This window comes from Ostrea edulis, chromosome 6, assembly GCF_947568905.1.
Source record: "Ostrea edulis chromosome 6, xbOstEdul1.1, whole genome shotgun sequence".
Classification (NCBI taxonomy): domain Eukaryota; kingdom Metazoa; phylum Mollusca; class Bivalvia; order Ostreida; family Ostreidae; genus Ostrea; species Ostrea edulis.
Window position 1 is genome coordinate 66,134,760 of NC_079169.1, and position 27,748 is coordinate 66,162,507.

Sequence of the window (27,748 nt, forward strand, 5' to 3'; positions counted from 1 at the left end):
GGTAAAATTGAATGAAATTACAGGCCACAGTTTAGATTTTTTGCAAAAGATAAAGTAAACAGGAATATTTTTTACGCTTCACAGATGTCAGACATCGGAAACTACACCAATTCTAACGCGCACCCATGGCACGCCAAATTCACAAAAATGAGCTAAACATAGTTTCACATTTGATAAACTAGGTTTATCGACTGAGCTAAACATAGTTTCACATTTGATAAACTAGGTTTATCGACTGTAAACTATAGTTTACGAACTGTAAACTATAGTTAACGATTCGTTAACTATAGTTTTCATCCGTAAAACTATATTTAACGGTTGTAAACTATAGTTTACAAATGCTAATCCATGTTTATCTGTCTTTAAATAAACGTTAACAATAGATTTTGCTGATAAATACAGATTCACATTTGTAAACTATAATTTACATTCGTTAACTATAGTTCCCAATTGTTAATCCTAGTTTCACAAATTGTGATACTATATTTATCAGACTTGTAAACCGTAGTTAACAATTGTGAAACCGTATTTATCAGATAAAATATGTTTTGCAATCGCTAATGATTGTTTTCATTGTTAATTATAGTTTACGCTTGTGAAACATAGATTATCTGTTAACTATTGTTTACAGATGTGAAATATAGATTAACGTCGTTAACTATAGTTTACGGTCCGTAAACTATAGTTTACAGTCGATAAACCTAGTTTATCAACTGTGAAACTATGTTTAGCTCATTTTTGTGAATTTGGTGTGCCATACGCACCTACACGATGTTGTACATGTAAAACTTATACGGTACCAATTTTGATGCACCAGATGCGCATTTCGACAAATAATGTCTCTTCAGTGATGCTCAACCGAAATGTTTGAAATCCGAAATAACTATGAAGTTTTAGATCTAAATATAGCCAAAAACAGCGTGCCAAACAAGTGGAGCCAAATTCGTCCAAGGATAAGAGCTATGCATGAGGGAGATAATCCTTAATTTTGAAATGTACATATAACTAGATTCTACGCAGGTAAAAGAGGGGCGAAACCACTCGATTAGTACATTGGGGCGAAACCACTCGATTGTAAGCCAATCTTCTACATGTGTTACCTGCATTGAAATGGGGACGAAACCACTTGGTGCGTATCCACTAGGTGCGAATAAGTAATCGGGACGAAACCACCCGTTACCGTATAAAACGACCTCTGGCGGAAGTTTGGTCGAACCTGGGAACCTGTGTATTCACCATCCATGTAGCTGACTGTTGAGTACAAAAATAATAATATAATTCAACAGGTAATTTATGATAATTTTGTATAATATATTGGTTTTTTACACCCCCATTAAGGGATGATACCTGCAAGAATTTGTCAATATCTGGTAGCCCCTTTCCGACGAAAATTAAAAAGGCTGTTTCCTAAAATTACTTCAGTGGCAACTTTGCATTGTCAGTTTGTGTAATTTTATAGATTTCAGATTTCGCCATCCAATAAAGTACAATATACTTAAACTTTTAAGAAACCGTTCTGTGTGTGTGTGTAACGTTACATCAAAGAAGTTGTCAACTGAGTTGATCCTGAGCTCGGTGAGCTGCTATCCCGAAATTCCTCTGACTCTTGCCACTGCTTTTATATTGTGATATGTATTTACACATGTCACAATATAAAAGCGGGGGTAAGAGTCGGAGGAATCTCGGATTAGGTGAGCTGTAGCTAATGTCTATTTATGATATGGTGTTTAGTACCCTCTTTTACAGCCATAGGACATTTCATCCAAAAGATGTTACACCTTGAGACGAGGTTTAGATGCCCCCTTGTCAATTTTATTTTAGATATGACAATATAACTTTCATGTGTAATGTTTTGGACTTAATGGGCTATGGATATCAGCCAGGATAGCTCAGTGGTTAAATCACTTGGCAAGTAATGCAGGGGTCCTGTGTTCAATTCCTGGTCCAGTCATAAATTTTCTCCCTGTTACATTTGGTGTCATTGACCACCCTTGGGCTTGCAGGTGAAAGTTCTGCCAGGTTTAATAGATTCATGGTTGTGTTTCTTCGAGGGCAAATAATGCCAAAGATAATTTAAGGAGGGAGGAATGTAGTGGTTTTGGATTGTGAATGTCAGCCTGGATAACTCAGTGGTTAGTAGAGCACCTGACTAGTAATGCAGGGGTCCCAGGTTTGAATCTTAGTCCAGCCATAAACCTGTTGCACATAAAACATTCATTTGTGGACAAAATGTATTATTTTTTTCCATATGTCATTCACAAATCTTCATAAAATGCTGGTGTTATGCATGAAAATCACTAAAACAAAGTGCAAGATGTGATTTTAAAAAGATGATGGACTGTGCTTTATATGAGCGCCAGAGAACATTTTGAGTAAGATTTTCCCATAAATTATCCACTGAAATTTGTTAAAAGTCATATACAGTGAATGCCATTTATAAAAATGTTTGAAATAGGTAAAATAACTTCCTTTTATTTAGAATTTTATACTAAATGTGAATTCAATCAATATAACAGTAAATCTATATATATGTTCGGTACATTGTTCAGTGGATCAATTTATTGCCATAGAACTGTTCAATGAGTACCTTATTTGTTTATCTTGATATGTCTGTTGACTTCAGCAATGGAATACATTTCTCACAATGCAGTTATCTCCCTGACCCCCTGAATACAGGGGGCACACAACTTGTTGTGATCCTCAATTTATGGTGTCTTTACAACTATAAGGAATCAATTAAAAAAATTACAATTTTTATATGCCTACATTAAAATGCAGGCGTATTATGCTATACCGCTGTCATCCATCTGTCTGTCCCTATAACTTTTGTCTTTGCAACTCCTAAACACTTTGGGGGATTTTGATGAAACTTGGTTCAAAGAAAAATCACAATGTGGAGCTGTGCATATTGCAAGGGGAATGCTGTCCAATGTTTTTTAAAGGAGTTGTAATCCCTTGGACTTAATTTTTTCTATTCAAAATACATTGTCTTCACAACTCCTCTTAAACCCTTTGGGGGATTTTGATGAAACTTGGTACAAAGAAAGATCACAATGTGGAGATGTGCATATTACAAGGGGATTGCTGCACCACTATTTTTGAAGGAGTTAGAGCCCTTTGACTTGGATATATTTTTTTCATGTACCTTGTCTTCGCAACTCCTCTTAAACCCTTTTGGGGATTTCAATGAAACTTAGTATAAAGGAAGTTAGATCACAATGTGTAAATGTGCATATTACAAGGGTAATGCTGTCCCACTATTTTTGATGGAGTTACAGCTCTTTGACTTAGATTTGTTTAATGCAAAATACATTGTTATTGCAACTCCAATGAAATCCTTTTGTGGATAATCTTTTCTTACTTGCTCAAATTCCTGGATCAACAATATGTGCAAGTGTATCATGTACCGGTTTAGCGGTGCCCTATTTTTACCTAGTGACCTAGGACTAGACCTACTTTTCAGTAACTTTAACCTTAGTTATATCTTATAAAATGGAGGTTACTGAGGGTAAGGAGAGTCACACTTTCTAGCGAGCTATGTTGTCTTCTGACAGCTCTTGAATATTATCTAGTAAAATCATCTACTTGGTGCTGTGTGACAAAATACTATATGCTTTTGTTGCCCACGGACCCTCATGCACTGTGCACTTTTTAGATATTTCTGAGTGGAGATGACTATACTGTAATATTTTTTCTATTAATAGACAGAATGTCGGACAGCGAGGATGAAGGGAGTGTTTACTCAGATGCAGGAAGTGGACAAAATGAAGGAGGAAGTGATGTATGTATATATGGACATGAACCAAAGTCTGTTGTCTTCCTTCAGAAGATATATTTTAATGGCACAAACGAGATAACTCTATTAATAATTAATTAAAAATGTGCTGGATCATTAGTCAATAAATTTTAATTGTGGCTTCAGTGTCAACATTAACGGTCAAAAGAACAAATGAGAGGAAAAATCTGTTTACGTTCTTGTTTTGAAATATGTTACGAAATGTTTACACTTGATGTCATGTTTTTGCATTGTTTTACTGTGATGTCACAATCAATTTCAAGCTTTCGCTCCTTTAACTTTCTTCAACCTCAGTGTTTTGCTTTCATTAACCTATATATCTTATAAATGTATAGCATTGAGTGTAAAACAAACTGCATGTAGTTGAGGGTAACATTGAACCAGCCATTGAAAATTTATTAAAATTTTCTGCAGAAAAAGTTGCTTCAAATTTGTTGATGTTTTAAATTAAACAACTGTTTGATATCTTTTTTAACATTCAGATTCTTCAGGATAATAAAACTATTATGGACTGTTTAGCAGGGAGACATCACAAATTATCAGGTCTCAGTAGGGTTAGGGTTATCACCCTCGGGCGCATAGGCACCCTCAGGTGATAACCCTGCTCAGACCTGATAATTTGTGACGTCTCCCTGCTAAACAGTCCATAATTGTATATTATCCATAACTCGATTTTACCAGTATCAGACCAAAAATGACTTTGGAGTTCCAAATTTTATACGATTGGTTTTTACTTTTTAGTCATCCAATGAAAACTTGCGTCTCTAATCACTTTCAACTAGGTTTTGTAGTCTAGCCGTAAACAAATATAGCCAGCTAGGCATCATGATGTTTTGAATAATTCAATCGTATAACAAAACAATTATTGACTTTTTTTCAATTGATAAGCACTAAACATCTCTTAGCAGATGTGTGATGTTCCTTTAATAGATAAAAGTTTGGGAATTGGGAAGGAAAATTGAAAAATTCTAATGTTGAGGTTGGTAGTCATTAAAGCATTTTTAAATCATGATACATGTATTTGACTTGATTTTTAAAAATTTATTGGTACTTCAATTTGCCCCTACAATGCTATAGACATATTGGCTTATGCCTAAATAACAAGATAACATATAATGTTTGATAAATTTAACAATTGGTCAAATATCAAACTTACAATTGTAAAGTTTTGATTTCGAAACTACACAAAGACAAAACATTTCTACCTTGTAAACTTTTTGTGGTGTGCATTGCAGAATGAAGATGGCAAAAGTAATGCAGGCAGTGATGTTGGTAGCGATGTAGGCAGTGAACAAGGCAGTGAGGAGGGATCTCCCGTCAGACAAAGGGAGCGGGGACGCAGTGTGGATGACATCATAGACGATGAAGAGGAAGATGTAATTATCAAACAGAGAGAGAGAAAGGGAGAGAAGATGAGCTGACCATAGATAGAGCAGAATAACTGCTAATGGAATGATTTCATGTGCAGAGGCACAATATAGAAATTGAGGATAAAGTGGTTCATATTATCAGCCTTTATCTGTCAAGTAAAGCTGATTAGTGAAATTTTGAGGAGAGAATTAATTCCGTGTTTCTTATTGCTGTGTTAATGAAAATATTGCAGGTTTTCTTCATGCCCACTGCAATGCATTACTTAGGGAATATTAATTTGTGGTGTCTAGATGTATGTTGGAAAACACTTTGTCACACATAGATCCCATTAAATCATAGTTGGAAGGAAACTTTTATCTAACCAAATTTCACCAAGTTATAGCTTCATGAAATTAGTTTTTTGCTTCTCTTGTCATCACAACTTGTCTTGAATTTTGAAATCATAAGACAGTTTCTAGTGAAATTATGTCACAATAAATATTTGTATAATAATGCAATATTGGCAACTGATCATTTCTTATCTAGTAAGAAAATATATGGCCCCCATCAGCCACGTATCTCAAGAATCACTTGACTCTACACTAATTAAGTGTTAAGGCACTGTGATACGAGGTTATGATATTTATTGAAGGAGGACAAAGTTGTTGTGTTCAGAGAAAGTTTCACTTCGCTCTTTGACAAAAATTAGATATAAGCTCTTTGAATATATTTCATAAGGATCTTAAATTAAATAATGCATTAATTTGTAAATGAGATTTATGAACAGTTCATAAGAGGTTGTCCTTCGAAAAATCAGGCATTTTGCTGGTATATCAGTACGGAATTCTTAAAAAATTGCTGATTGATTAGAAAGTCTAAGCTTATATTTTCCACTGAATTTTTTATTTTTATTAAATGTTTAGAACATTTCTTCTGTGGAAAAGATGCTTTTGGATTCTTCCTAGTACAAAAGTGACAGGGGAAGTTACACAAATATCAGAATAATCCAGATTATATAAACCATTATAAAGAACACATAACTCTTGTCACTATAAACCACAATTGTAACTACTCGGCTATTTCCGTAACCGCAAATGAACCTCGTATGTGGATTGACGACGCCATCAGAGTCTGTTGCCATGTGTACACTAATGCAACTATGACGTCACAGGTGTACGTTACAATATGAAACGCGAGCATTCAAATGCATCTAAGATATCATACATGTCTAAGGTATTCTACCACTATTATTTTTTACTTTTATATTTATGTATTAGAATGAATAAGATGTTAATGATACCAAAACTGAATCTCTGGTGAAAATGTAAATAATACATTATACAGGGATTTGGTTCTGGCCTTTTAACTTCATCCGCAGATGCGCTTCCAGCGAAGAAATGCATCGATTTGATGCAATTCTTGCGCCGATCCACGTCCGAGTCTTCTTACCGGTTACAGAAAAAGATGAGCGCGTGATCCGATGGTATAAACCATTATGAAGAGCACATAACTCTTGTCACTATAAACCATTATGAAGAGCACATAACTCTTGTCACTATAAACCATTATGAAGAGCACATAACTCTTGTCACTATAAACCATTATGAAGAGCACATAACTCTTGTCACTCTAACCCATTGTATGGGCAGATTCCTCTGTCACTGTATTGGAACTTTACAACCAATACATTTGTGACAAGGAAAATCGTTACTGTTGCTAAGATACATGGTAATCAAGCAGACCTCTAGAACAGCAAAAACAAAAAGAAATTGGTGCTACCCGACATGTTATATGCTACTTATATGATCAGCTATGTGAGAGATCACAACTGACAAATTTTTTGAAACAGTCACTGAGGTATCTAATATGTAATCATTCTTTGTACAGTGTAGATTCATTCAAGTTGTCCCCATTGCTTGGTACAGGGCCACGATAGGGACTGAATGTTCTACATAATACTTCGGATTTCTTAAGTTTAAAATCATCCTTTCAAGAAAAATAACAATACAGATTACTTCATTAAAAGTAAGTGTAGATTCAATTTAAAAGAACAATTCCATGAATTTGAAGCAAGCACAAGTCCGCAATACAGGTTTAAAAATTTACACTTGCAGTTTTCTAAACTTTATCCCTGTTTGAGTGACTCGTTGAGTCTTGTTTGTTTTATCTTCTTCTTTTTTCAATTCAAATTTTGTTATTTCGTGTTTAGGATTATGATGATGAAGAGTTTGAGGACTTTGAAGAAACTGGAAGGAAGAAGAAGAAGCCTAGACATGCTGGATATATTCTAGATGAAGCTGGTATGTTTTCTATTATCCATTCCATCTATTGATTTAAATTATAAGGCATTCTTATTGATGATGATGATGATGATTCCAGATGTTGATGAGGAGGGAGATGAAGATGAAGATGAATGGGAGGAAGGAGCAGAAGACTTGATAGACAAAGTCTCATCCTATGAAGGCCCCACAGCCAAGGAAATTGAAAGTAACAGAAGACTGGGACATCTGTTTAGGTATAATAAATAAGTCTGATAGCTCCTTGTTCCTATATCGTATGAAAAATAAACCGGATATCAAACTTACTGTCGCCATTGTTTTCTTTCTGACCATGTGTGAAGAAGGAGCACATAATGTATACATCATAATATACAAATAAGGATGATTAAAGATGTCGGGGACTTAAATTAGTCAAAAAGGAACTTAAATTTCAACATATTCCTTTCATTTTGGGATGAAATCAATACATTACATAGGTTATTATATACGTGTAACATTGTTCACTATCACAGATACATTATTAAACCGTGTTAATTTGGAATTAATAAAATCTTTAATCATTAGTATATACAGTACGTACCTTCAAAGAAAAGATTTAGTCACGGTTAAGGAACATTTCCACTTCGTTTTGACTCCTTGTTTCAAAATGGTATGAAAAAACTTGGATTTGAGATATGGGTCTAATTTGTTATAAGTACTTAAAAATCATTTCTTTTTGTTTAAGTTTAATTTTTATTGCTTTCATGATATGATATGAACATACCCAAGAATTTGAATTCTCTTCAGCCGTGAAATCAACCCCTCCACCCCCCCAAACATGCTTCTGTGTCCTCAAACCACAAAAATCTTACCTTACAAGAACATTAATTGGTAACTAATTCAAAAATATTTCTTTCATTTCTCCCAGTTCTCAGAGAGAAGATGAATTGGAGGAATACTACAGAAACAAATATGGACAGACGTCAGTAGCTGCCCGATTCGGTGAGGGAGAGGAAATGTCAGACGAAATTACACAGCAGGGGCTTCTGCCAGGCGTCAAGTAAGTCAAGAAATTACACACCAAGGACTTCTACTGGGCGTCAAGTGAGTCAAGAAATTACACACCAAGGACTTCTACTGGGCGTCAAGGAATTACAGAACACGGACTTCTACCTGACATCAAGTAAGTCAAGGAATTACAGAACACGGACTTCTACCTGACATCAAGTAAGTCAAGGAATTACAGAACACGGACTTCTACCGGGCGTCAAGTAAGTCAAGAAATTACACAGCAAGGACTTCTACGGGGCGTCAAGTAAGTCAAGGAATTACACAAGGACTTCTACTGGGCGTCAAGTAAGTCGAGGAATTACAGAACAAGGACTTCTACCGGGCGTCAAGTAAGTGGTAAATTACACAACACAGACTTCTACTGGGCGTCAAGTAAGTCAAGAAATTACATAACAAGGACTTCTACCGTGTGTCAAGTAAGTGTTAAATTACACAACACGGTCTTCTACCGGGCGTCAAGTAAGTGGTAAATTACACAACACGGACTTCTACCGGGCATCAAATAAGTCAAGAAATTACATAACAAGGACTTCTACCGTGCGTCAAGTAAGTGTTAAATTACACAGCAAGGACTTCTGCCGGGCATCAAGTAAATGGTGGTTTTAGTTATACAGTAAATGCTGATCTGTTATGAAAATTGATTCAACAGTATTTGACAAAGAATAAAGAAACACAGGGTGTTAAGTCCCTATTTATTCCTATAAATTTGAAGGTTCCTATATTTTCCCTATAAGTCATTAAAATCCCTATAAAGCCCTATATATCCAAAAAAGTCACAGTCCTATTTTCAAAAATGATAAAAAAAAAAAAAAAAAAAAAAAAGAAGAAAAAAACCAAAATTCAGGAGCTGATGCTAGATTGATATTTGATTAGATTGTTATGAAGAGAATAACTATGATGATTGTATAAGAACTGTCTATTGAATGGAAAACTGTCCACATCTGAAAGGATTTTGTCTTTGTTTATGTTGAATATTATTTCTTCTCCAGTAAGATACTTTGCTTGCTAGAATTTTATGCAGAAACAATGAACTTTTATACAAATTCTTTGATCAAAACCCGATTTATTCCTATAAATCTGCTGTAAAAATCCCTATATTTGCCCTATAAACTGCAAAAAAAAATTCCTATAATACTATATTTTTTAGACCAAAACTGGCTTGACACTCTGGAAACAGCATGTCCTATAACAAATATGTAAACCTTTTCTCTTTGATTAAAATAGGGATCCAAACTTGTGGCTGGTGAAGTGTAGAATTGGGGAGGAGAGAGCCACAGCTCTACAGCTGATGAGGAAGTTTATTGCTTACCAGTTTACGGATGAGGTAAGCCAGAGGGAACAGAACGGGTTATAACGGATGATGTAAGTCAAAGGGAACGGAACGGGTTATAACGGATGATGTAAGTCAAAAGGAAGGGAACGGGTTATATCCTGCAGATTTTAGTTAATAATCTTAAATTGATGGGGTGCACAAATTTAAGGGTCAAGACTTGGATGGAAAGTGCTGAAATTAAGCATTCACAATTGTTGAAAATATAAAACCTACATGTATGACATTTCATAGTACGCTTTCAATTTGTCATCATTCGAAAGTAAAACATGCATACCATTCTGAATTCATGTGTTTTATTTCTTGTAGCCACTTCAAATTAAATCGGTGATATCTAAGGAGAGCTTGAAGGGCTACATATATGTGGAGGCTTACAAACAGACCCATGTTAAACAGGCCATCGAGGGCATAGGTAATCTCCGAATGGGACAGTGGGCACAGCAGGTGTGTGTTATTTCTTGAAAAAAAAAAATCTGTGATCAATAGAAATATGGTAGATGAAATAAGTTTTTGCATCAAAATCAGCCTAAGTTTTTCATGAAAAGCATGGTGGCGTGAAGCATTGCAGTTCATGCGCTCCTGTATTCCAAAAAATGAAATTGATTTGCAATATTTACATTCTACTTTCATATCTGTTGGAATTCCCAGCCATTAAGATAGACGTTCTATATTTGTCTGTATTCATATGTGCATCTTTTACAACTGCAATGCATTCAATTTGTAAAGATATCAAAGGCAAAAGCATTGGAAATGTAAATATATACTTTTATTGTGAAGATGGTGCCTATCAAAGAAATGACAGATGTTTTGAAAGTTGTGAAGGAAACTGCACAGTTGAAGCCCAGGCAGTGGGTTCGATTGAAGAGAGGCATCTTCAAAGATGATCTGGCACAGGTACTTTAAACTAAAAATTTATAGAGATCTGTTATGTTGAATTTGCTACATGTATATATATATATATATAAAAGCTAGACAGAACTACAGATAAATACACAAAATTGTTTATCTATTTTCATCTTCAGTTATAATTTCTGAAATGATGCTTTGAAATTTTCTATTGTTGTTCCATGGCGAATCATTTCTACTGCTTTTTATCAATATGCGTGTATTTATACAGGTTGACTACTTTGAGCCAGCACAAAACATAGTTCATTTAAAGATGATTCCTCGTATTGACTACTCGAAGAAGCGGGGTATTCTGAGAGTCCAGGCTGATGTAAGTGTTAAAACTTAAGTAATGTACACGGAAGCTGAATGAAATGTCAGTAATGTACGCAGAAGCTGAATGAAACGTCAGTAATGTACGCGGAAGCTGAATGAAACGTCAGTAATGTAAGCGGAAGCTGAAGGAAACGTCAGTAATGTACGCGGAAGCTGAATGAAACGTCAGTAATGTACGCGGAAGCTGAATGAAACGTCAGTAATGTACGCGGAAACTGAATGAAACGTCAGTAATGTACACGGAAGCTGAAGGAAACGTCAGTAATGTACGCGGAAGCTGAATGAAACGTCAGTAATGTACGCGGAAGCTGAAGGAAACGTCAGTAATGTACGCGGAAGCTGAATGAAACGTCAGTAATGTAAGCGGAAGCTGAAGGAAACGTCAGTAATGTACGCGGAAGCTGAATGAAACGTCAGTAATGTATGCGGAAGCTGAATGAAACGTCAGTAATGTACGTGGAAGCTGAATGAATCGTCAGTATGTACGCGGAAGCTGAATGAAACGTCAGTAATGTACGCGAAAGCTTAATGAAACGTCAGTAATGTACGCAGAAGCTGAATAAAACGTCAGTAATGTACGCGGAAGCTGAATGAATCGTCAGTAATGTACGCGGAAGCTGAATGAAACAACAGTAATGTACGCGGAAGCTGAATGAATTGTCAGTAATGTATGCGGAAGCTGAATGAAACGTCAGTAATGTATGCGGAAGCTGAAGGAAACGTCAGTAATGTACACGGAAGCTGAATGAAATGTCAGTAATGTACACGGAAGCTGAATGAAATGTCAGTAATGTACGCGGAAGCTGAATGAAACGTCAGTAATGTACTGTATGCGGAAGCTGAATGAAACAACAGTAATATACGCGGAAGCTGAATTCGTAGCAGTAGAAGGCAGGATTTATATAATACAAATTTGTATTTTTCTCACAGGAAGCAGAAAAGAGGAAAAAGAAAAGGAGACCTCCCCAGAAACTCTTCGATGTGGACGCCATACGGTAAAATTAAAACCACCTCAGAGGTTCTTAAAGTTCTGTTAAACTCAGACATTTGTTCCTCCATTTAAAGTGTATTCATTAGTGTACACATGAACTTGCATGGTGTTTAGGTCTTGTATGGAGTTTAGGAATGAGAAGTATTGCTTGCACTTTTAGAGCCATTGGTGGAGAAGTGACCAGCGATGGAGATTTCTTACTCTTTGAAAACAACCGCTACACTAGAAAGGGATTTCTTTTCAAGAGTTTTGTTATGTCAGCCATTGTAAGTACTGCAAAAACAGATGATGTACCAGTTGATCTCAAAATTTAGCATCATTTCTCTAAGATATATCCTTGAATCAATTATTTGATTTGTAATTATTTGATTTGTTAAGATTATCACTTTGGCAATCATTGGACAGAAAAAAAATGATCCTCAGTAGAAATGTGGGTAATGAAGTATACACTTTGATTGTGACAGATTGCAGAAGGAGTGAAACCGACTTTGGCAGAACTAGAGAAATTTGAAGATTCTCCAGAAGGAGCAGAAGTTGAATGTATCTATGTTTTAAATCTATTGTCTCTGTTGAGGATATACTCACCTGTTTACATTTTAAATCTATTGTCTCTGTAGAGGATATACTCACCTGTTTACATTTTAAATCTATTGTCTCTGAAGAGGATATACTCACCTGTTTACATTTTAAATCTATTGTCTCTGTAGAGGATATACTCACCTGTTTACATTTTAAATCTATTGTTTCTGTTGAGGATATACTCACCTGTTTACATTTTAAATCTATTGTCTCTGTAGAGGATATACTCACCTGTTAACATTTTAAATCTATTGTTTCTGTTGAGGATATACTCACCTGTTTACATTTTAAATCTATTGTCTCTGTAGAGGATATACTCACCTGTTTACATTTTAAATCTATTGTCTCTGTAGAGGATATACTCACCTGTTTACATTTTAAATCTATTGTTTCTGTTGAGGATATACTCACCTGTTTACATTTTAAATCTATTGTCTCTGTAGAGGATATACTCACCTGTTTACATTTTAAATCTATTGTCTCTGAAGAGGATATACTCACCTCTTTACATTTTAAATCTATTGTCTCTGAAGAGGATATACTCGACTCACCTGTCTCTCCGTCTGTAGACTCAAAGTTAAGAACAATGTAAAAATATCTTCCTACCGTAACACAACCAGAATTCAAACTTGCTCATATGACACATCTGGTGATGTTTCTTTCAATTTGTGACTGCATCTGACCTACATTTTTGTGCTCCATTGACTCCGGTTAAGGACAGCTTTAATTTCACTTATGACACAGGAATATAAACTTAAATTTACTCCTATGATGTATCTTAGGATTCTTTTTCATCTCCTGGTTGGGATACTTAATCTGACCTGTGTTTTGTTTTTCAGTGACTGGTTAATGGTAACATTTACTAGGTCTTTTCCCAGCTTTTAACTAGACTAAGTAATGTATCAAGAAAACTTTCTCATGGTCACATATGATCTATTTAATGCATATAGGTCTGTCATCACAAGATGAACACAAAAGTGTGCTGTGTTGTTCAGTACTTTAAAGTACTTTGATTAGGATTATAAACATTTAACATAAGGAATAACTTTACCTTGTATTTTATATGGATTTACAAACCTGGATCAAAGGGTATATAGATGTATTTAGAAAGATAGTGTTTTTCAATTATACTCAATTTTGGGTATGTCATGCAAGGGTATTAATCCTCTTAGGACAATAGTTTCTTATAGCTTAATGATATGTAATTTAAGATTTTCATAATAACTTAAATATTAGTTAATAATTAAAGAATCTATAGTATTTAACAATGATTTATTGTTTTTCATTCCTTACACAGCATATAAATTGAGTAAACATTATTCTTGTAGCAGTAATGTAAAGGCTCTTTATCTCCCTCTAGTGGTACCAGAGAAGCAGCAAGGGGAGGTCAACCACAGCCTGATTCCTGGTGATGTGGTAGAGGTAGCGGAGGGTGAATTGGTTCACCTCCAGGGTAAGGTCATCAGTGTGGATGGCAACAAAATCACCATGCTGCCAAAACATGAGGACCTTCGGGATCCTCTGGAGTTTATGTCCCATGAGTTGAAGAAACACTTCAAGATGGGAGACCACGTAAAGGTTATTGCTGGCAGATATGAAGGAGACACGGGGCTGATTGTTCGTGTGGAGGATAACCTTGTCGTTTTATTCTCGGATCTCACGATGCACGAGGTATACGAAGTCTTAATATATTGATTTCTTGCATTAGTATAAGTGTACACGATGAAGGTAATCTTGTATATCTTTATTGTTTATCGATATGTAAGGACAAAGCATAGTACCTGTGTAAGAAAAGATCCAAAAGGACTAAGACCATGTTTAGCTATATCGGCCCTGTGGTGTGTTAAAAAATAAAGCAGAATGAATTGAAATAAAATTGTTATCATTTGATAATATAATCTTTATACCATCGCGACGTGCCAAGATTTCCCCGCCAAAACGTCAGCTTGTGGAATTCTATACAAGACAAAACCGGTATCGGTCTGGTTTTCTGCAGAAATCTCCACTTTTTTCAAATTTAGTTATATAATTCATATAAAACACGACCTTCGATCCAGAAACTGACTGTAGTCTATCAAAATCTATCAATACAAATAAATTTTGCACGAACGATTTTTTGGATCGAAAGGTGTGCTGTTGATGAATATCAACTTTGAATTAAATCGAGAGCAATCCGGAATTATTTATTTTTGTGAGAGTTGTGGGTATTTTATTAATTATGTTGCTTTGAAAAATTAAAACAATATACTTATGTGGAGTATACATCATTTCCATGCAGAATACACCCCTAAGCTATGTGGTGTTTTTATCACATTCTAAAAGCTATAGAATTTTAATGCGTAAACAAACGAATCTGCTGTCCGAGAAATCGGACCTTCAATGCTATAGAAAGTTTTTATTTAGACGACACCAACAGAATTACTAAGATCAAAATGAAAAGAATTTATAAAACATGCATTGATATAACTAAAACTATTGCCGACATATCGAAAGTATAACGTTAACTAGGGCAAGTAAATGTATGAAGGATTTTTGAACGTGTGACGTCATAGACTTCGTGGCTTAGTGGTAGAGAGCCCGTCCTTCAATCGGGAGATCCGGGTTCAATTCCTACCCGTGTCACTATTTTTTTTTTTTTTAAATCATAATGTTACCTACATTTTTCTTGGCGTTATTGAAAAATTTCTTTCTTTCAAGACACTGAAGATGAAATTATACCTGAATACAAATAAAAATCAATAGGCCTATGCAATCACAGAACACCAAGAAAATATGCAAGGATTACAGATTACATTTTTTAAAATTCATTGGAAAAAAAAAACCAAAATACTTTATTTTCGGACTTGATTTTATTTCAAAGTATGAACCAGCAAAAGATAATGGAAAGGAAAGTTTTTCTAATGCATCTAATGTACAGAAGAAAAGTCAGAAAAAATGTGAATCCATTAGCTATTCGTCATTTCCTGCAGAGTAAGAACTTTCTTGTTGAAACCACCACATGATATATTGTGTAGCAAGTGTAGACATGTGTGTCAGTAAATTCACATCCAACAAAATTGTCACAATCAATCTCGGCCACTTCCTGAGACAAAGTCTCTACAGACAATTTCAATACCTCTCGACAGAACCAGGCCTGGGGTAATGGTAATTAAATGGCAGCCAGTTTCAATGTAATGGGGGTGTAATGGACCATTTTTGCATTACAAGTAATGGTAATGTAATGCATATTGTACTGCACATTATTTTCCATTACATTTACACTACTTCAAATATTTGATGATATTTTGAAGATTTAGAATAATTCATTATATTAGTGATTGACTGAAGCATTTGAAACATTGATGACAATCAAATGCAATGAATAACTTAATAGATATGTTTCCTAACATTGCTGAATATTTTGTGTACTTATGTTAATGTATAATTAAAAATCATAATACAGAAATAATTTTTCTGCCATTTCTTTAATATCTGACAGTATGTTATGTAAATGTGTAATGTAAATTCACTCTCAAGTAATGTAATACATTATATTTCAAAATAGGAGTAATGGTAATGTGAAATTTTCTAGGTAATGTAAGGTGTTACATTGCTATGTAATTGACCTCAAGCCTAGATAGAACACCTTCTCAAACACCTTCTCATGCATATGTGCAAGTGCCTTGGACCCCAACTTGTCATTTCCTCTTTTGCAAGATTTTCAGCATTTCTTCATAGAGATCATAATTCCAACTGCAAGGTGTCCAAGATGATGAATTCAGACCTGACCAGTGTTTTTGACAATTTGTTAACTTTTGACTCTGCACTTTTCATCAGGACAACCATTCTTGAACTCATTCAAAAAGTACATTATGACATTCATAATTCAACATACAGATTTTCATTTGAATCATCAAATATGAATTCTTCCAATTAATAAACTCCCCCCCCCCCCAAAAAAAAAAACAACACTTTAAAAACCTCCACAGGTATATTTCAAATGACATAGAACCATGGTATCAGGATGTCTCTGGAAGTGCCATGGGTTAATAAGGTTTAAACTTCAGAGTCGACATGTTTCTTCCAAGAAATATAGTCTTGTTTGGATCCAGTTTTTCCAGTTTTGATATAACTGCCTGATACTGTACAATGTAGGTGTCAATCTGGTCCCCCTATTGTGGGAATCTGTTTCCACATAACTGCTGTATAATCTGGTACCTTGCTATTAGCAGGCACAACAAGGAAGCTATTCCTGCAGTGATGTCCAACACTTATATGCATGTGTCACTGATGCCACTATCATTGATGAATCTGATGGCAGTGATGATAGCATTATTGAGGAGTAGGAATATGGATTCTTGTCAATCTGATTCATGTCACCCTTGCCATCAATTTTTGCTGGACATATTATATCATCCTGAAATTCAAATTACTCCAGTATTATATCATTATCAAAACTATATCATAAATGAAAGGTGAAGATAACAAACAGTGATCAATCTCATAACTCCTACAAGCAATACAAAATGGAGAGTTGGGCAAACACGGACACCTGTATTATAATATTCATATAAAAGTTGTACTTTCATGCCCTCATGTATTTTCATTGATATAGAATTCAGAAAAATTACATTTATGTATTCGGTGGGAGATTGACATGTCTCCAACTAAACAATAGAGGACAGTTTAGCTACATGTACATTTCTGCATAAATAATTATATACACAAACATTTCATTTGAATTTGATTCCCCATCTAATAATTTTTGTTGTAGCTAATGTTGATATATTATCTTACTTCACAATTATCAGCAAATTCACAAAATATTTTTATCTTTCATACTCTTTCTTGTGGTAGATGTATGGAAAAATTTAATATTCAATAATATAAAGGAGATAAGCTAACAAAAAATTATATGCTTAAATCATGGTAGTACCCATGAAATTCAACATTCTCTGAGTGATTCTATATCTAATCCCAATGCAGGCATGTAAGTTGTAAGTGTAATTGTTGAAATTAAGTTTGACATGTTTACAATTTATCTTGAAATAAGGCATATTTAAGTTAGAAAACCAAACTGTTCTTATGATTTTCCTGCCTTAATGGTGCTTTTAATTAGTATTAAAAAATTATTGAATGTAAAAATCATTTTGACTTTTCTAATCCATGTTTCCGCGTAAGGCCAAAAAAAAATAAAAATATATATATATATATATATATATATATATATATATATATATATATATGTTAATTGGTTTCCACTTTCCCGACCTACCCTAATTAAACATTTCTGTTGACCCTAACACATTTTTTCTATATTCTCACAGATTTTGCAAATGTCATCACTACAACAAGAATATATTTATTGACTTATGAAGTTATTTATTATGCACTAATACCAGACAGATTCCAAAACACAGAAACAGTTTTTGTTTACAGTAAATTGAAGAAATGTATCGATTCATCATATAACTTTTATTTGATTACTAAATAATCACTAAGTTAAGTTTAAACATAGTAGAATACTAGAATACCAAATCATTCGAAAATTATTGAACCTATAACCCCCCACAGGCCTACATGTAACCCCAGTGACCTATACCATTATGGAAATATACATCTATATACAATTATATGTCTCTTTAACCTATACAAATACTTTTTAGACCATACAATGATACATGGAAAGTTCAAAGTGTAAAGTGAGTCAAACATCATGTAAGAAAATTCAGATAGACCCGAGAAGGTCATGCACTCGGAATTGAAAATGGCATGATCGTGAAACAGCTGATTTTTCTGATCAGCTGATATACATACAATTTTAAATCTTAACAATATATAATTATAATAGATAAACAATTATTCTATGTTGACAACAGTTAACAGATTTGTTGTGGGATTTCCAACAGCCCAATGCGTGAATATTATGAGTTTATGTCAACACACCACAGGCGCACCATACTATTCGTTCCATGCGACTTGTTTATTATTTTTAAGAGCAATTGGTACACCTATTTGGTTATACAGTTTAACGAGTAGAGGTGAAGTATATTCATATTTCTAAAACTTACGTTGAAATGCGATGAGTACATCCTCTGCAACTTCCACGAACAGCGCAAACAGGCTAACGGCGCAGCGTGTGAAAATGGCCGAATGAAGGATTGAAAAATATGGTGTGCCATTCGGGCTATAAGTAAAATAACCTTATTGCGTATTGGGAAAGAAAATTTCTTTTTCAAGATCTTATTATATATTAAACCACTCATTGCATAATTATGTTTTACAATACGTTACCACTTCTAATAATATATAGCGACGTTGTATGACGCAATCTTAAAAAGTAGAGCAAATTATAGGATTTATACTAGTAATGTAAACCTAAAAATAGTGTTCTTTCACCAACTCTACATATAAAAACCAGTACATTATAGGAAAAGAACATGTTAGAGAATATTTCTAACAAAAAATTATTCACTTTGGACGTTAGGCCGAATTTTGATAAACATGGTCTTAGTCCTTTATACCTTTATACACAGATGTGTTCGTTTTTATTTTAAAGTAAAATATGTTTTAATAGTTTCATTTGAAATATTTTCACTTCAGATGAAAGTTTTACCAAAAGATCTGCAGTTATGTACAGACATGGCGACAGGAGTGGACTCTCTTGGACAGTATCAGTTTGGAGACCTTGTCCAGATTGAGTGAGTTCTGCCCTCATGTTTAAACTTATTGTATGCACATGAACCATGTTTGGTGATCTGGTCCCAGTTTTGTGAAAACTTGTTAAATTTAGCTGATGATTGTCTTTTTTTAGTTAATGCTTTATGACAAGTTCACTGTTAAAAAGAGCAAACTATTGTGCAGCTGGATCCAGATGGGTTTTTAGTTTAACAGTTGTTGATAGTAGTTAGAATTTGCCGGTGTTTTATTTTTATGCTCCAGAGATAAAAGATTTGGGGGCATATTGTTTTTGTCCTGTCTGTCATTCTCTCCAAATCTTTAACCTTCCTAACTTTTGAACTGAAGAAGTTAGAGAATTGATATTTAACAAAATGATAGAAATATATGAGAGCTTTAAAATTGTCTTTCATCAAACTCTTCATTCTCAACCATTTTTGTAAAGAAGAAAATTAAAGTTACTTACATTTGTCTACTAAACTGTTTATCATTACAAATGGTCACTCTCGTGGGGCATTTCTGTTTATCAAAAACATCTTGGAATTATTTTTCAATTTAAAAAAAAACCTTAATTTTTTAAAATGAAATTTTCAGTCCACAAACAGTGGGTGTTATTGTCAGACTAGAGAAGGAAAATTTCCAGGTTCTGTCCATGCACAACAAGGTAACTGATAGCTGTCACTAAAGATTGTTGAGTCATATTTGCCATTACATCCTGTATCATAGATACTTCATACCTAAAAACATTACAGTGGATGTGTTATATTTTTTTCTACTTTCATTTTGAAGATTCTCAACTTAAAACCAGCAGCAGTTACCAGAAAGAGAGACACTAAATACGCTGTAGCTTTAGATTCAGAAAACAACAGCATTCAGGTCAAGGACATTATTAAGGTCATAGATGGGCCTCATTCGGTAAATCCTTTTTACAAACTGTAAAAATCTTTCTTTCTTTTTGTGTGTGTGTGTGTGTGAGTATAATATTTGTGTGTGAGTATAATTTTTGTAATCTTCGTGGTATAAACATGCTTACAAATTTATATCCTTCGACTCGTGTGACAGTGAAATGAATATTTCACCTCTATAAAGCAGAATTTTTCATGCACCTCAAAAATCTTACCCCATATAAAAAGTGATTTTACATTATACAATATTAAAGGGTCGTCAAGGAGAGATCAAACACTTGTACAGAAGTTACTGTTTCCTGATGTCTAGGACGATGACAGAGAATGGTGGTTACTTTGTGTGTAGGACTAGGCATGTGGTGTTGGCTGGAGGATCAAAGGTAAGAGGACGGTGATTTAGTATGTGTGAAAACATGTAGTATTAGCTGAGAGATTGAATATAACAGTAATAGTAGAAGTTCATTGGAATTTGTGATATTTTTCAGGGGTTTTAAGTTCAAAGTCAGTAATGGATTTTACAATTTTACTGAAAACATTAGAAGTTTTAGTCCCATACTCACAACAGAGATGAGAGACAATCATAAAAGAAGCATATCAAATTTAATGTTCAATGGTCAGAGGTCCTCCTTTATATAGGTTAGGTCGTATGTTCTCCAGTACCCTTTAAAGAGTGAACTGAACTTGTGGGTGTATTCCAAACTTTCATTTTTCAGGGTGGGAACAGAGCCCAACTTGGAGTGACGGGATTTGCTCCAATGTCTCCCCGTTTATCAAGCCCAGCTCATCCTGGAGGAGGGGGTGTTGGTGGTGCTCCTGGAGGAGGGGGTGCAACACCAGGGAGGGGAAGAGGGGGAGGGGGAGGGGGACTTAGCAAGAGAGACAGAGATCTTATTGGAACCACAGTCAGGATCATCCAAGGGCCCTTCAAAGGTAGGAGTTGATGAATTGTTCTCTTTTTTAAATGATCATCAGCAATAAAAATGCATATACAATGTATATAATTTGTAAAATGATAAAACCAATTTAAAATAAACATTATGGTTATTAGTCTCTTTCTCAAATGTACATGTACCTGTCTGAGAGTCTAGTGCAGCAATTTTAGATATCTTTCTACATCACAGTGAAGTTGTTTTTCTTACTACAGTATAAGGTTACATTTTAATTGTGACAGTTTCTTTTTCTGACTATAAGGTTACATTGGAATTGTCAAAGATGCAACTGACTCTACAGCTCGTGTGGAACTTCACTCCAGCTGTAAGACTATCTCAGTGGATAGGAGTCGTCTCAGTCACCTCGTGTATGTATACAGCTATCTTATAGACAGTCACCCCGTGTTATGTATACAGCTATCTTATAGGCAGTCACCCCATGTTATGTATACAGCTATCTTATAGACAGTCACCCCATGTTATGTATACAGCTATCTTATAGGCAGTCACCCCGTGTTATGTATACAGCTATCTTATAGGCAGTCACCCCATGTTATGTATACAGCTATCTTATAGGCAGTCACCCCGTGTTATGTATACAGCTATCTTACAGGCAGTCACCCCGTGTTATGTATACAGCTATCTTATAGGCAGTCACCCCATGTTATGTATACAGCTATCTTATAGGCAGTCACCTCGTGTATGTATACAGCTATCTTATAGGCAGTCACCCCATGTTATGTATACAGCTATCTTATAGGCAGTCACCTCATGTATGTATACAGATATCTTATAGACAGTCACCTCTTGTATGTGTACAGATATCTTATAGACAGTCACCTCGTGTATGTATACAGCAATCTTATAGACAGTGACCCCGTGTATGTATCGAGTATCTTATAGACAGTGACATCGTGTATGTATACAGATATCTTATAGACACTCACCTCGTGTATGTATACAACTATCTTATAGACAGTCACCTCATGTATGTATAGACAGTCACCTCGTGTATGTATACAACTATCTTATAGACAGTCACCTCGTGTATGTATCGAGTATCTTATAGACAGTGACATCGTGTATGTATACAGATATCTTATAGACACTCACCTCGTGTATGTATACAACTATCTTATAGACAGTCACCTCATGTATGTATACAACTATCATATTGACAGTCACCTCGTGTATGTATACAGCTATCTTATAGTCAAATCAACAAAAACAATTGTGATGTTTAGCATGCAGCAATATTTAGAAAACTTTGCACATACAAATGTATGATGGCATGTGATGTTAAAACAGAGATGAATTTTTTGTTGGATTTCAGTGGTGGACGGACAGTGGGTTCAGCTACCACACCTGGTGGTCGCACTCCAATGCACGGTTCACAGACGCCAATGTATGGATCGCGAACGCCTATGTATGGCTCACAAACTCCTCTACACGACGGGAGCCGAACTCCAAACTATGGCAGTATGACCCCGCTACATGAACCGGGAAGCAGAACCCCTGGACAAAGTGCCTGGGATCCTACCAACCCCAACACACCTACCAGGTAGGGGGATTCAAAACTCAAAAACAGTCATCTGAGTCTTATTTAGAATGTGAAATGATTGGATGAAGGGATAGATCTTGGACATGCAGCTTACATATGTAACTGCGTGTCCACAGTTTTAGGAAGTTTAAGTGAAAGTTTTAAATTTCTGTACAGGAACAGTGACTTTGACTACCACTTTGATGATACCCCCTCCCCAGGGGATTATGGGGGAGCCACTCCCAACCCAGGCACACCTGGTTACCAAGACACTCCAAGTCCCAGGGGACCGTTCACACCACAAACCCCAGGAACCAGTTACTCACCATACGCACAGCCTTCTCCTTCACCAGGAAGTTACTCAGGTATGTACAGCCTTCTTCACCAGGAAGTTACTCAGGTAAGCACAGCCTTCACCAGGAAGTTAGTCAGGTAAGCACAGCCTTCACCAGGAAGTTACTTGGGTACGTACAGCCTTCTCCTTCACCAGGAAGTTACTCAGGTACGTACAGCCTTCACCAGGAAGTTAGTCAGGTAAGCACAGCTTTCTCCTTCACCAGGAAGTTACTTGGGTACATACAGCCTTCTCCTTCACCAGGAAGGTACTCGGGTACGCTCAAGAATTGTACTGATTAATGACATAATTACTTTTTCACGGTAAAGCAGTTGATATGTATGTTAAAAGATTTCCAGGCCATATTTACGTATGAACGAAAATAGCAAAATGCTTGTGAACTGGTGGATATGGACTGGTAAAAATAGAAAACAAAAGTTTTTGAAGAAGTGTTCTGTGTTTACATCCGCCAACATTAAACACTTAAGTGATGGTTAAACAAGAAGAAAATATTATTTTTCAATTATAATAATGAAGTTAATAAAGTTCTGAGATATTTTATTCCAAGTATTCATAAATTTAATTGATAATTTCCATATATTTCAGGTGGTTACATATCAAAGTATGATCCTCTTTATGCATATCATGATAAACATGTTCCCATCACTTGTGTCATACTGTATGAATGAGTTCTACTAAGGGAAATAACTATTGGGAAACTTCATAGTAAAATCTTTGGGAATTACAGTTAATTATTGTTATCTCGAACTTGATGGGACTGAGAGAAAAAATTGAGATATCAGAGGGGATGAAATGCATGAAGACAATATACAGTGTAGTTGGGACTTCCAACTCACTTCAACATATCCATGGTATTCGAGATATCGATGTTCGAGATATCAAAGTTTAACTGTATGTAACCCATGATAGATTAAATTCTAAACGCTGATTGAATTACGTTTCATTTGACTTTTAATGTTTGCAGCTCCCAGTCCAGGCTTTGGGGGTGCTTCACCTAGTCCTTTGGGATATCAGCCCTCCCCCTCAAACACCACCCCTTCACCTCTGGGTTACAGTCCAATGACCCCTGGTGGAGCTCCATTCACTCCGGGAACAGGAATGGACCAAAGTATGGCCGACTGGCACACCACAGAAATAGAGGTCAAGATCAAAGAAACACATGATGACCACAAGTTGATTCACCAGACAGGCATAATTCGCAGTGTGACAGTAAGTAATACCCCCATAGTCAGGATGGCTATCATTGGGCAATGAATTGCAGGCCTAAGGGGGAAATCATTGCACCCCAAACTAGAACATAAATTCTTGAAATTGTGGTTCTGATCATTACGTTTAAAGGAGCATGGACGCGATTTGATCTGAACATTTTCAAATTTTATTTTTCGATTTTCAATATTTGGAATGCTTAACTATGGTGTTTCTAATGGTCAGCAAAAATTTGAATGGCAGTTGTTGAAGTACTTGGGAGATACAGAGCTCACAATTCTTTGTTATGTAAACAAGGCTCGTGCCATGTTTTTGTTTACATAGGCTAAATATACTTGTAAAAGTTTCATTTAAAGCAGATTTTTTTCAATGTACAAGTTAATTCTTAACACAATTAAATAAATTTTTATAGTGTTTGGCACATCTCATTTTGTTTTAAACACGCTATTTTCTATTAAGTGTAAACAAAAACATGGGACAAGCCTTGTTTACATAACAAAGAATTGTGAGTGCTGTATCTCAAATGTAACTCATAAATGATATTCAGATTTTGTTTGTCTATTAGAAATATCTTAATTAAAAATTCTAAACCTTAAAATGGAAAGATTATATTTGAAAATTTTCAGTTCAAATGGTGTCCATGCCCCTTTAAAAATTGACTCAAAATAGATGATGATAATTCATGATATGGTTGGGTTTTTTTATGGCGGATGTAAAAAAAATTTCAAATCACTAAAATAATTATCACCTTTTAGCCCTTTCATAAGAGATATCTCTTTTTTCAAATTTTACACCCACTCCAAATAAAAGTATGGCATGACCATACTCTTAAACCAAGAATAAGTATCATAATAGACATTTATGTGGTCAGTAACTTGATAATTAATCTCTTGTAGGGTGGAATGTGTTCATTATTTATACCAGAAGAGGACAAGGTTGTAAACATTGCTTGTGAACACTTGGAACCGGTTCCACCAGAGAAAGGAGACAGAGTAAGTACTCGCGTACTAATGCAAGGAGGTACTCTAGTACTGCCACCATTACTAATGCAGAACTAATTCATATACTGTCCAGTTAACAAATGTAGAAAAATTTTTGATGACCAATATCAATCAATATGAATTGTCTATGTATTATACTTGAATAACCTCAGGATTTGTAAAGTTTTATTTTGCATTTTGTAGGCCAAGGTGATTTTGGGAGAAGAGAGGGAATTGATGGGAACACTACTTAGTATTGATGGAACCGAGGGCGTGATTAAAACGGACACAGGAGTCATTAGAATGTTACCCATCAACTACCTGTGTAAGGCTGGGAACTGATGATGGAGAGTCTGTCGTACGTCATTTGTGTATAGCTTCACAGCAAACAGAAAGGGAGGCTCGGACATTAAGGAGACTCGCAGAATTTTTACTTGATGAATGTGATGTTGGCAATAATGCTACAAGTATTAAAGAGGAAGGGTTTTTTGTTTTTGTTTTTTTTTTTAATTCTACATGTCCAACAATTGTTATTTGGAGTTGACAATAATTGCATGGTATTTGTAGATCATAATTTCATAAGTGTATATGCTTTGTATCATAAATGAATCATGATAGCTGTTAAAGATGCCATATTTGCAATTCATATCAGTAGATACTGATTTTACATGTATGTTAATTCCAGATTTTCACCATTTTGTCAAATTTTGGAAACTGATAATAAAGCTCGAGACATTTGTTCACATTTCTTTCAAATATTTCACCATAACAAATGGCCAGTACACATACTATAAACCACTTCTTTATCAAGAGACCTTATTTTCACTCTTCCTTTAAGGGATTTTAAATTAGGTAACGTGTTCTATACCATGTACACTATATAAGAAATAAAGAAAACCTCGCTAATATATGCAAAAATAATAAATAATTCACAGTACAGGTAAACTTTCGTATATTGAACACCAATATCTCAAATCGAACACCGATATCTCAAATGGAACACCGATATTTCAAATACCATGGATATGTCGAAGTGATATTGAAAGTCCCAACTACTTATTCTTTTAAGATTTTACCCATGGATATCTTGTAACTTTTATCTCGGTCCCATCGAGTTTGAGATAACAAAGTTTGACTGTATTTCAAAATTTTCTCTGACTGACCTTGGGTCAAATATTAGTATGAGCATCAAATGTTACAAGGCCTGCAGACAAAGTCCGTTTTTAGACGGGAATTATGGTATAGTATACATCTGTCCATCCGGTGTACAGTGATGTCTGTACATTTATCCATTCAGGAATTTCTATTTTCTTTTCCCTGTCGCATTATCAATCCGAAACTTGCTGTGTAGATTCTTTGTGGGTCACTAGATCATGTTGCAATTTTTACCTCCCTTGCAGGAGTTTTGCCACTTTATTCTATATTCAATGTAATATGGAGGGAACATGATTTTGTCTATCTCACTCCTCCCCCAGTTTTCAAGTATAGACCATCGTATTGATGGGTACTGAAGCAGGGCATGTTGCAAAAATTTTGCCTTCATTTTTGGGAGTTCCAAGTTTTCTAGGCCATTGTGCACATGAATATATTACATAGGCCTCATCACATCCTCATTTTCTATGAAATAATGTATGTCCCAGAAAACTTTCCCCAAACAATGTAATCCTATATGCGAAAGGTAAAATTTAAAATAAAGAGATTGTTTTAAATTATGAGCACTATAAACAGATATGTTCATTTTACCGACCCCTTACTCTACCCCCCTTGTTTAAAAAGAAAGAGCCAATGTTAAAAAAGTTTTTAAAACTAGGTGAAAGTCCGTGGTCACTAGGTCAGAAGTTTTGGTATCAGATGAACGACCTGATCATGAGGAATCTATACGCGAAATATCAAAGCCCTATCCCTCTTCATTCAATTTGAACTTTTCTGGCCCAGTGGTTCTTGCCTATACATGTATATAGATTTGCTCGTAAACTTTGATCCTAGCCCTATGGGCTATAATATTAACAAACTTGAATCTGCACTAAGTCAGGAAGCTTTAATGTAAATTTGAACTTGTCTGGCCAATGGTTCTTAAGATTTTTTGATATATATATGCATGTAAAAATTGATCTCCTATTGTGGCCCCACCCTCAGGAAGCTTTCATGTAAATTTGGACTTTAAGGCCAAGTGGTTCTTATTTTTTATTGACCCCACCCTATTTTTGTGATTATCTCTCCTTTGAAAAGGGAATGATCCTTCATTTGAAAAAAAAACTTGAATCCCCTTCACACAAGTACGATTTGTAACAAGTTTGATTGAAGTTGGCCCCAGTGGCGTAGCTTCCATTGAGGCAACCGAGGCAGCTGCCTCGGTAAAAAAAACCCACCTTTTACGTTGTTAAAATGTCCATAGCTTCTGGGGGGTGCAGCCCCCCAGACCCCCTGCCTCGGTAATATTCGAATCCAAGCTACGCCTATGGTTGGCCCGGTGGTTCTGGAGATGAAAATATTATAAAGTTTACCAATGACACTAAATGCGAGGAGAATAGTTCAATTGAGCTTTCAGCTCTGGCGAGCTGAAAACTTAATGAGATCATT

General features: G+C 35.2%; 1 protein-coding gene and 1 long non-coding RNA gene across 3 annotated transcripts; one reads left to right on the forward strand and one right to left on the reverse strand.

Annotated features, from left to right (window-relative positions):
- Positions 1-1,009: 1,009 nt before the first annotated feature.
- On the forward strand, positions 1,010-25,906 carry LOC125646593 (transcription elongation factor SPT5-like). Of its 2 annotated transcripts, XM_056140455.1 has the most exons (26): positions 1,010-1,286; positions 3,705-3,781; positions 5,032-5,172; positions 7,356-7,446; positions 7,526-7,661; positions 8,333-8,464; positions 9,700-9,799; positions 10,115-10,249; positions 10,583-10,699; positions 10,923-11,021; positions 11,957-12,021; positions 12,178-12,283; positions 12,482-12,557; positions 13,957-14,267; positions 19,179-19,276; positions 19,848-19,917; positions 20,043-20,168; positions 20,413-20,538; positions 20,872-21,088; positions 21,350-21,455; positions 22,421-22,648; positions 22,805-23,027; positions 23,060-23,129; positions 23,947-24,191; positions 25,085-25,180; positions 25,373-25,906. In XM_056140455.1, exons 2-26 carry the CDS (start codon positions 3,710-3,712, stop codon positions 25,508-25,510), a joined length of 3,324 nt encoding a protein of 1,107 aa, XP_055996430.1. In that variant the 5' UTR covers positions 1,010-1,286; positions 3,705-3,709; the 3' UTR covers positions 25,511-25,906. The 2 variants fall into 2 exon arrangements, with proteins under 2 accessions (XP_055996430.1, XP_048728936.2); XM_048872979.2 differs by lacking the exon at positions 23,060-23,129 and having other exon boundaries at positions 1,155-1,286; positions 22,805-22,992.
- LOC125654895 (uncharacterized) lies at positions 15,427-19,089 on the reverse strand. The gene is made up of 2 exons (XR_008795966.1): positions 18,647-19,089; positions 15,427-16,992 (listed from the first exon to the last, which is right to left on the reverse strand). It is a non-coding gene; the product is annotated as an uncharacterized LOC125654895 (long non-coding RNA).
- Positions 25,907-27,748: the final 1,842 nt, after the last annotated feature.